Source organism: Henckelia pumila, chromosome 4 (assembly GCF_033568475.1).
Source record: "Henckelia pumila isolate YLH828 chromosome 4, ASM3356847v2, whole genome shotgun sequence".
Lineage (NCBI taxonomy): Eukaryota > Viridiplantae > Streptophyta > Magnoliopsida > Lamiales > Gesneriaceae > Henckelia > Henckelia pumila.
In genome coordinates this window covers 23,570,295-23,582,202 of record NC_133123.1, presented here as the reverse complement: position 1 = coordinate 23,582,202, position 11,908 = coordinate 23,570,295, and the positions used below count along the sequence as shown (strand labels likewise).

The window sequence follows — 11,908 nt, the reverse complement described above, 5'->3', positions numbered from 1 at the left end:
CTTTTTTGCCTTGATGGAAGTGTCGTTAGTCCTCTTTTCTTCCATTGATTTGTACTTGCTAAATGCTTCTAAATATTATGCCATGAGAAGGCTTAAATTTGGTCTCCCTTTTGGGAAATCAAACTCATTTGAAGATATACTGACTTCCAACGTGTGAGATCTTGATTGTGTTTCCTCTCCGGTCGATAACAAACCTGGCCGATAGATCCACACTTGTCTAAATTTGGGGTGCCACTAAGTATGAAGTTACATCTAGATGTGAAGAAACCTAAGGTGGCATTGGATATAGAAGCGAGCAATTGTTGTTCGTTGTGTAGACAAAATATTACCAAGAGTATGCTCAAATCTTTTTACTATTATTGCACTACAATACATGTGGTTTTGTTCTCCAACTTAAGTCACTCCATTGTGCAAAAGCCTTTGATCTATCCCAACTGCCCCGAGTAACTGATCGAGATGGCCTCTTTGCTGCATTCGCTTTGTTGATCAGGAAACTAACATGCTGGGGCATTATCACGTTTTAGAGTCATGCAAATTATCAAGTTTAGAATCGGAATGCTCCATATAGCCAACACTCAACTAATGAATGACTAAGATTGTAGATCTACCTCGTGCCTCCAGGCACCAAATCAACAATTATACATGTACCAAAAGACATAGTGGGTCTCATCCATATGGGCTAATGGGTTGTCCTCCATGTAAGACAGTCACCAACTACACACAAATAAAATCATGGCTAATTATGAACTTTGAGAACGTGGATATGGATAGAAAGTGAGAGTGACAATAGTATTAATGATTAAAGATAAAGACTAGAGGGTCTTTGACGAGTACCCCAATTAAGAAAAAAATAATAATAAGTCACACTAAGTTGAAAAATACTTCAATCTTCTAAAACAACATAATGGCATTTTGAGTACTTTGCTTAAAAGGGTGGACTCCTTCGTGCTTTACTTTTGTACCTCTGTCTTTCCCTTCAAGATGCAGGAATGTTTTGTTAAAAGAATCCGCAAATCAAGCTATCAGGCATAATGTAATACACAATTTATATGAGATCATCCCATGAGTCAATTTTGTAAGATGAGTTTCCGACCTGACCCGTAAAAAATATTAGTTTTATGCCAAAAATAAATTTTTTTACGACAAATATGGACCAAGTCGATCCATCTGACGAATATAGATCTGTGACATCGGCTCACAAAAGATCTACTCAATATAATATATTTATATCTATGTAACAAAAAAATAACTCATACTTTAGCTAGGGCAGCTAGTTTTATGACTGGTTGTGATGACAAGGTTACACTTTCACTTTTTCTTTTATCTGTTGTAATTGTTAGTGACTTTGTTTAATAATATATTAGTTTATTCTCAAAATATAACAAAAATAAGATAATTTTTGGATTCTCACACTCTAAAACTAGCAATCTATACCTCTTTTTCAACATTTTCTTTTTGACTCAAATATATCTGCAGTTTCATTAGTTTCATTACTTGTTGCAAAAGCAGCTCAAGAACGTATATTTCTTTATCAAAAATTATAAATTATACATATATAAAATACATTGTTTTAAATTATTGTTAATGGGAATCAAATATATTATATCAGTTTTAATAATAGTTTCTGCAATGCAGCATTTTTGCTGTATATCGAAAGTTATTGATGATGACAATAGTTGATTTCAAAATTTTAATTATGTATCAACCCAAAGATTTGTTGGAAAAATTGTTTGACAATTGTTGTTGGAATAAAGGTGGTAAATGAGACATTGATGCTCATAGTCCCACATTGGTTAAATGTGGCAATAAATGTCTACATATATAGCCTAAAATGAGACAATGGGTTGGGGCCCCAAGGGGTACCCATGTTTGTTAAAGGGAGCGGACCTAGACTATGCTAGGTTCGAACCATTAGCCACACGCGCGCCGCCGTCTGACCGCCCGGCACGGACATGGGCGTGGGCATGGGCTGGGCTTTAACATGATATAACTTTTTTGGACAAAAATCAATTAAATATTTTATTTTTGCTTCCGAATCAGTGCAACCATTCAGCCCGAAAAGTGCAACTTTTCACAAAGGGACGCGACCTTTTGGTCCGAACCAGTGCGTCATTTCGGCTGAACGGGTGCGTCTCTTCAGACCAAACCATTGCGTCTCCTCGGCCATGTGTGCAGTGAAGTGGTGCGACTGTTCGAGGCAGCCTTCCAACGTCCATAAATAGACCCCATCTGCATTCAGTCCAACTCGCTCATTTCTGATTCTCTTCTTTCCTCTTGCATACTCATACTTCTGAGTTTCTAAAACACTTTGAAGTGTTCGAAGTGCTTCGGTTTTGTAGTGCTACTAATCGAAGTTGGAGATAGCGTTCTATCTTGGGAGACACTTTGATCAACCCGTAAGCACCTAGGCGGGCAAATTTGTCTTAAAGATAGAGAGTCAAACTCTCGGCTTGCTATCGTCTCTGTTGCTGCGTTGACCGCGTTAATCGGTGTAAATAAATTCAACTGACAAGCGTACCAGGTCAAATAATAATATAGTGAACAAAGGTCCAAGTGTCGAACCCACAGGGACTGTAAATATATGATTACCAAAATATATTTATTTCTACTTAATCTAGACTAATGAATAAAGATGATTTAGATTTTTAACTAATAAATAAAATTTCAATTAAAATTAAATTAATTAAAACGCAGCAGAAAACTTTGGATTACTTCAAAATTGGGAAAAGTTCGATCAAGGACTCACGTAGGTACCAGACAACTCATGTAACAAGAAATTGATCTAAGACATTAGACTTAATCTTAATTCACGGGAATTTTCCTAATTCGTTCGAAAGTCTATTTCCAGAACAATCAAACCTATTCAAATATTGATGAACTAATATTTCGTAATTCTAATCAAATTTGAATGCATGAATAACTGTGAAAATTCAGTAAACACCTAAACCGCATAATGAAACCGAATTCTATTTCTAGTCAGTTTTACACTATGTTGAATATCAAAGTGATCGAATTCGAGACCTCCTCTGTCGACTTGGAATCGATTAACAAGCAAACAAATAACTGGCCAAGAAATTTGTAAGACAAATATAAATTCGATAATCAATAAAATCTATCAAGTCTGAAAAATCTCAAATAAACAAATGAGTTTTATACATAAATTGTCTGGCCCAATCACGTGGCCTTGATCGAAAGGGAAAACTACTCAATAAATAAAATCATTATCAAACAAAGTTTATAATCATGAAAAGTAAAAATAAAATCAAAGAAAAGAATAAGAAAATCTCCCAAGAAGTAGCAGTAGCCGCCTCTGCGTTGTGTTCTCTCTGCTGCGATCCGGAACCCTTTCCCACGTCTGATATGTCCCCTTTTATATGTGGTTGAAAGCCCATCCAATAAAGCCCCAAAAAAATCGCAACTTTTAATGTTAGAAAATTAATATTTTTTCAGTCCGTGTCGCGCCATGGCGTAGAAAAGTCACGCCATAGCCTGAAAAGTTCTGTTTTCACTTCTTCAAAATCCTCGGTTCACGCCACGGCGCAGGAAAAATCACGCCATAGCCCGAAAAGTTCTGCCTCTAGTTTTCAGCGCGCAGTTATCTTGAAAAATTCATATCTTAAGTTATAGCCGTCGGATTGACCTGAAATTTGGACAGCAAGTTCAAAACATCTTTAAATTTATTATGAACAGTGGATATCGGATTTGGATCATTATAAAATTAAATATGATTTTTTGATCAAGGCTGCTCCGTAATTAACTCTTTAAAAATTCATTTTTCTACAAAATTAACCGGGAGAGTGAAATACACACACATGAACTAAAACACATAAAAACACATAAAAACAATATGAATTCACACAAAAATATATATAAAAATATCACAAACTAATGCATACAAAATGTAGTTATCAACACCCCCATACTTAACTCTTGCTCGCCCTCGAGCAAGACATGCAAAAACTAAATGCAAACAAAAACATAAGTAAGGACGATTCATAAATGTGCAAAGCCTCCGAGAAGTTAATCACAAAACCAAAAACACAGACATGCTCTCAACTTTTCATAATACACTTTCGGTTTAACGTGAACGTGCGTGTGTGAAATGTCATTCCAATTTCATGCAACTTAGATCGAATTCGTCTCAAATCTGCTTAGCGACCTATGACAAATTAGTGCAAGTTTCACTTTTCAAGTGTCCACTCCTTCCAACTACCTCTAGACATACACACCTCCTTTGAGATAATGAATTACACACCTCCGGATTTTGCATCCGGTATTGCTTTAGCCCCAATAATTACCCGCTGACTTAGCTATAACTGGCTAGGATACGAAAAATCATTCTATTTTTTCTTTCTAATCCCCTCGTCTATAGCCCGGATGGAGCATCAATCCTATTTAACCCGCATACTTAGCCTTAAATTTAATTTTTTATAGGATTTTAATCCTTTCAAGGCTCGGATGGAATTGTATACAAAAATTTTTTTTCTCTAGGTGCGCCCAAGATCATAAGTGTAAACTAGAGCCTCATCAAAATTCATAGAACACAATCAAGATCCACAAACCACCTATTGCCGTGCAATGGTCAAACAGACAGAAACTTCATCAAATCTTTCGTTACACTCCACTGGTCTAACACAAGTGCTTATAAATATTCACGATTCAACCTATAGTTTCTCATGTCAAGTCAAGAGCAAAATTTTTCAAAAATAAATTTTTTTCTTCAAAAAAAAAACTTCATCATCATAGGCTACCATGACTCATCCTACTCATGCAAGACAACACAAACAACAACAAAATAATATGCATGATTACGAATCAAACACAAAAACTAAACTAAATGAATGCAAACAGAATGAACACAAAAGATAATAACCAATGCAATGAACTAGTCTACCCCCCATACTTATCCAAAGTATTGCCATCAATGCTTCAGAACAATGAACAGAATGCAAACAAACACACAATGCAATGAAAAACAAAAACACAAAGAAAACAAAAATAACACTCCCCTGGTTTTCGATTCATTCTCTTTCTTCTTGACAGAATCCTTTGGGACAGCATCAGCATTCTAGAATATCAGCAGGCACGACCAACTGGCATTGGAAAGAAAACAAAAATCAAATAAAAACAAAAACAAAAACAAAATAAAAAGCAAAAACACAAACACTGGGTTGCCTCCCAATCAGCGCTAAATTTATAGTCTATAGCCCGACTCTACTCCTCTCTTGAGTGGCGAAATTCAAGGTGGTTTATCCACCGTCTGTGAAAAACTCAGGTTAGTCCTGCACTTGCATGCTACATCATTAAAGATATTGTGCATTGGACCAATTCCTGCAGATAACTACACCTGCTGACATGCATCACCAACAACATCAATCACATCAATCAAACGAATAGCAGAACAAGATTTTAAAATTAGGCTCTCAGTAGCCGACTTAGACATAGTAAAAACTATTTGTTCATCGTTCAGTCTCAACACCAACTCTCCTCTCTCAACATCAATCAACGCCCTACTAGCAGCAAGAAAAGGACGTCCTAAAATCAGGGGAACCTTTAAATCCTCTACCATGTCAAGGATAACAAAGTATACAGGATAAATTAAATTATCAATCTTGACTAGGACATTCTCTACAATCTCTCTCGGATATTTAATAGAACCATCAGCAAATTTGAGAGATATAGCAGCAGGTTCAATATTTTCTATTCCTAGTTTTCGAGCAATAAAATATGGCATTAAATTTATACTCGATCCTAGATCACACATCACATTATCAAAAGACAGACTTCCAATATGACAGGGTATAGAAAAACTCCATGGATCTTGAAATTTTGTTGGAAGCTTCTTTTGCAGCACTGCTGAGCACTCCTCATTCACTGTAACCTGCGTAAGATCAGTCAATTTTTTCTTATTTTTCAGCAATTCTTTCAGAAACTTTGCATATCTCGGCATCTGAGCTAATGCATCTGCAAAAGGAATATTAATATGCAGTTTCTTGAAAATTTCAAAAAACTTTTTAAATTGAGAATCAAACAGCAGTTGCTTAGCTCTATGTGGGAAAGGTAAAGCAGATATATCAACATTCTCATTAACTTCAAATTTCGAAGTCTTACCTTTCTTACCTGTCTTTGAGGATTTTTCTGCACGCACCTCCTCTTTTTCTTCATCAATTTTCGGCCCTTCCATAGCCTTTTCTTCTTTCGGTTGCTTCTCAGACTGTTCAGATTGTGATCTCGTCACTACCATAATTGCATTCACGCCTTTGGGATTTGGTTCAGTGTTGCTCGGCAGAACTCCAACAGGACGTGTGGGCAGTTGGGTTGCAATCTGGCCCATCTGAATTTCCAGCTTCTGCAGCATGCTCTCCTGATTCTGCAAGCGAGCCTCAGTACCCGCCACGTACTTCATCATGATCTCCTCAAAACTGGGTTTTTTCTCCTCTTGCTTGGGCTGCGAGTTCTTACTGTAGCTGTTGTTGGAGTTGTATGGCTGCCTTCCTTGATTGCCCATAAAATTAACAACCTCTACTTCAAATAACTGCTGGTCTTGTTGCATATTCCCTTGTGCTTGATTGACCGACGCTGTTTTCATGAGTGACACTTGGTGTGTCAGCGGGTCAATCTTCGCATTCAGGGCCATTAAAGCATCAACCTCTAGAACTCCAGCCTTCTTATCTCTCTTCACATCCGGCCATCCAATGTTACTCTCTGCCATGTTTCCAATGATCTCTAAGGCTTCAGCTGGCGTCTTCCTGAACAAGCATCCATTAGCCGCATCATCCAGCATAGATCGAACCGACTGATCGGCTCCATTATAGAATGTTTGGGGGTGCTGGCTTTGAGTAAGATTATGCTGAGGACATGTCCTCAACATCTTTTTGAACCTGGTCCATTCCGCATGTAGAGATTCTCCCTCCTTTTGCTTGAATGATATAATATCAGAGAACAACTTAGCCATCTTCGTAGGAGGGAAGTATTTCTTTAGGAATTCTTGGACAAGCTCCGTCCAAGTAGTAATAGAACCAGTCGGCAGGTCATCAAGCCACTCCAAAGCTTCGCACTGTAAAGAGAATGGGAATAACCGCAGTCGCACTACATCAGATGTTACCCCATTCACCTTGAACGTGTCACAGATTGACAGAAAATGCTCCAGATGAGCGTAGGGGTCTTCAACAGATGTGCCCCCAAATCTAGCTTGCAATTGTATTAGCTGAATAGTAGACGGTTTCAGCTCAAAATTGTTCGCCTCAACAGCGGGGAGAACGATGCTAGATCCATAGCCTTCAGTTGGCGGCCTAATAATATCCCAAACAGTACGGTTGTCCGCCATCTCTACTAGCACCTGCACCTGAAAGTTACAAAGAAAAGAGAGGAATTCAGAATTTAAAAAAAAAACAGTCTAATCTCAAGCGAAATAAAAATTCTGATATCAACACAGTCCCCGGCAATGGCGCCAAAAACTTGACCGCATTAATCGGTGTGAATAAATTCAACTGGCAAGCGTACCAGGTTAAGTAATAATATAGTGGACAAAGGTCCAAGTGTCGAACCCACAAGGACTGTAAATATATGATTACCAAAATATATTTATTTCTACTTAATCTAGAATAATGAATAAAGATGATTCAGATTTTTAACTAATAAATAAAATTTTAATTAAAATTAAATTAATTAAAACGCAGCAGAAAACTTTGGATTACTTTAAATTTGGGAAAAGTTCGATCAAGGACTCACGTAAGTACCAGACAACTCATGTAACAAGAAATTGATCTAAGACATCAGACTTAATCTTAATTCACGGGAATTTTCCTAATTCGTTCGAAAGTCTATTTCTAGAACAATCAAACCTATTCAAATATTGATGAACTAATATTTCGTAATTCTAATCAAATTTGAATGCATGAATAACTGTGAAAATTTAGTAAACACCTAAATCGCATAATGAAATCGAATTCTATTTCTAGTCAGTTTTACACTATGTTGAATATCAAAGTAATCGAATTCGAGACCTCCTCTGTCGACTTGGAATCGATTAACAAGCAAACAAATAACTGGCCAAGAAATTTGTAAGACAAATATAAATTCGATAATCAATAAAATCAATCAAGTTTGAAAATCTCAAATAAACAAACGAGTTTTATACATAAATTGTTTGGCCCAATCACGTGGCCTTGATCGAAAGGGAAAACTACTCAATAAATAAAATCATTATCAAACAAGGTTTATAATAATGAAAAGTAAAAATAAAATCAAAGAAAAGAATAAGAAAATCTCCCAAGAAGTAGCAGTAGCCGCCTCTGCGTTGTGTTCTCTCTGCTGCGATCCGGAACCCTTTCTCATGTCTGATGTGTCCCCTTTTATATGTGGTTGAAAGCCCATCCAATAAAGCCCCAAAAAAATCGGAACTTTTAATGTTAGAAAATTAATATTTTTTCAGTCCGCGTCGCGCTATGGCACAGAAAAGTCACGCCATAGTCTGAAAAGTTCTGTTTTCACTTCTTCAAAATCCTCGGTTCACGCCACGGCGCAGGAAAAATCACGCCATAGCCCGAAAAGTTCTGCCTCCAGTTTTCAGCATGCCGTTATCTTGAAAAATTCATATCTTAAGTTCTAGCCGTCGGATTTATCTGAAATTTGAACAGCAGCTTTAAAACATCTTGAACTTTATTATGAATGGTGAAGATCGGATTTGGATCTTTCTAAAATTAAATATGATTTTTCGATCAAGGCTGCTCCGTAATTAACTCTTCAGAAATCCATTTTCCTATAAAATTAATCGGGAGAATGAAATACACACACATGAACTAAAACACATAAAAACACATAAAAACAATATGAATGCACACAAAAATATATATAAAAATATCACAAACTAATGCATACAAAATGTAGTTATCATGCGTGCGTGCTGTTGAAAAGTTCGTAACAAGTTTAAGACAAATTTTGTTGTTATCATGGCTGTTGTTCCACCGACTCCAGTTACGCCAACCCCACCACCACCCCCTGTCACGCCGCCGCCTGTTACACCGACTGTTGTCACGGCCCCTGCTGCTTCTAATGCGCATGCCGAGAGACCTGAGAAGTTCTCCGGTACTGACTTCAAGACATGGCAGCAGAAGATGTTGTTTTACCTCACTACACTTCATCTTGCGAGGTTTTTGAAGGAAGTGGTTGCTGTTCCAGCACCAAATGCTGACACACAAGCAAGATCTGCTTTCGATGCATGGTCTCACAGCGACTTCTTGTGCCATAACTATACACTAAATGGGTTGAATAATACGCTGTACAGCATATACTTGGGGAAGAAATATAAGACCGAGGATGCTGGCATAAAAAAATTTGTAGTCGGAAAGTTTCTTGAGTTCAAAATGGTTGATACCAAGACGGTGATTAACCAAGTGCAAGAGTTCCAAATCATCCTCCATGACATAATGGCTGAAGGGATGATGATCAGTGAATCCTTCCAAGTTGCTGCGCTGATTGAAAAGCTACCACCTTTATGGAAAGAATTCAAAAATTATTTGAAGCATAAACGCAAGGAAATGGGGCTCGAGGACTTGATCGTCAGACTGCGAATTGAGGAAGACAATCGCAAAGCGGAGATCAAAACTGGTAAGATGCTGATGGAAGCAAAGACAAACTTGGTGGAGCCAAACACTACAAAGAAAAGGAAACATTTTGGGAAAGATGTGAAGCAAGGAAAGAACAAGAAATGGAAAGGAACATGTTGGAACTGTGGGAAGACGAACCACAAGCCAAGGATTGTCGCTTACCAAAGAAGGACAATCAGTATCGAGCAAATGTTGTTCAACACAAATCTGTGCCTATTGACTTGTCTGAAATAGATCTGTCAGCAGTAGTCTTCGAGGCTAACATGGTTGATCATCCTAGAGAATGGTATATCGACACTGGAGCAACACGTCATGTTTGTGCTGACAAGGAGTTATTCTCGAAGTATGCTCCTATAAGTGGAAGACAACTCTATATGGGTAACAATGCAACTTCCAACATCGTTGGTTTAGGCAAAGTGGTGATCAAGATGACTTCGGGAAAGGAGCTTACTCTCATCGATGTCCTCCATGTTTCGAACATAAGAAAGAATCTTGTATCGGGATCTAGACTGGTCAAGGCTGGATTTAAAATAGTGTTTGAAGCCGGCAAAGTTGTAATCATGAAAAATGGACAGTTCCTAGGAAAAGGATATATAGAAAAGGGACTGTTCAAGATGAATGTAATGACTGTACTTCTCGAGTTTGAAAGTAATAAAGTTAATGCTTTGAATTATTTGGTTGAATGTTCTAATTTATGGCATAATAGATTAGGACATTTTAACTTCAACACTTTGAGAAAACTTGGAAAATTAAATCTTATTCCAAGAACTAAGATTGATTCAAATTACAAATGTGAAGTATGTGTTGAAGCTAAATTAACTAAAGTACCTTTTCACACAGTGGAAAGAAGTACAATACCTCTAGAACTAATTCACACTGATGTTTGTGATTTAAAGTTTGTACAAACTAGAGGTGGAAAAAAATACTTTATTATATTCATAGATAATTGCACACGATTCTGTTATGTGTTTCTTTTAAGAAGCAAAGATGAAGCTCTTGAAGCATTTAAGACTTATAAGAATGAAGTTGAAAATCAATTAGGCAAACGAATCAAGAAAATTCGTAGTGATAGAGGATGTGAATATGTTGCTTCGTTTGAAGAATTTTGCAATGAATCTGGCATTATTCATCAAACAACTGCTCCTTATTCACCACAATCTAATGGTGTTGTGGAAAGAAAAAACCGTACTCTGAAAGAAATGATGAATGTCATGCTAATAAATTCTGGACTACCCCAAAACTTGTGGGGGGAAGCAATACTTTCGGCAAATCATATTCTTAACAAAATTCCACATAAAAAAAGAATGAAACTCCTTACGAATTGTGGAAAGGACATAAGCCCTCATACAAATACTTAAAAGTGTGGGGGTGTTTGGCAAAAGTAGAAATACCAAAGTCAAAACAAGTGAAGATTGAACCTAAGACTGTAGATTGCATCTTCATTGGATATGCAAACAACAGTAGTGCATATAGATTCCTAGTGCACAAGTCAGTGATTCCTGATATACATGAAAATACAATTATTGAATCGAGGAATGCTGCATTTTTTAAGAATGTCTTTCCTTGTAAAGAAGAAAAAGAAAAGAGCTCTTCCAAAAGAGTTCATGAATCCACTAATGAGGAAACTCATGAAAGTGAAGAACCAAGGCGTAGTAAGAGAGCTAAGATAACTAAAACTTTTGGTCCTGATTTTCTTAGTTATGCAATAGAAAATGATCCAAGGACCTTAAGCGAAGCGTTATCTAGTCCTGACGCCCCGCTTTGGAAAGAGGCCATAAACAGTGAAATAGATTCCATCATGCAAAATCATACTTGGAAATTAGTAGATCTCCCACCAGGAAGCAAACCTTTAGGATGCAAATGGATCCTAAAAATAAAATACAAGGCTGATGGATCTGTTGAAAAATACAAAGCAAGGTTAGTGGCTAAAGGATTTAGACAAAAAAAAAAAGGGTTGAATTTCTTCGATACATATTCACCTGTTACAAGAATAACGTCTATTCGAGCACTTATAGCAATTGTTGCTTTAAATAATCTTGAAATTCATCAAATGGATGTAAAGACGGCATTTTTAAATGGTGAGTTGGAAGAAGAAATATATATAGAACAACCTGAAGGTTTTATAGCCCCTGGTCAAGAAAAGAAAGTGTGCAAACTCGTTAAATCATTTTATGGGCTAAAACAAGCTCCTAAACAATGACATGAAAAATTTGACAAAACAATGATGTCAAATGGATTCAAGATTAACGAGTGTGATAAATGTGTTTATATAAAGGGCACACCTAACTCATATGTAATTG

The 11,908-nt window shown here is 36.9% G+C and overlaps 1 protein-coding gene across 1 annotated transcript; it reads left to right on the top strand.

Annotated features, from left to right (window-relative positions):
* The first annotated feature begins 8,951 nt into the window (after positions 1–8,951).
* LOC140860671 (uncharacterized) lies at positions 8,952–9,842 on the top strand. The gene has a single exon (XM_073263677.1). The coding sequence runs from the start codon at positions 8,952–8,954 to the stop codon at positions 9,840–9,842; it is 891 nt and encodes a 296-aa protein (XP_073119778.1).
* Positions 9,843–11,908: the final 2,066 nt, after the last annotated feature.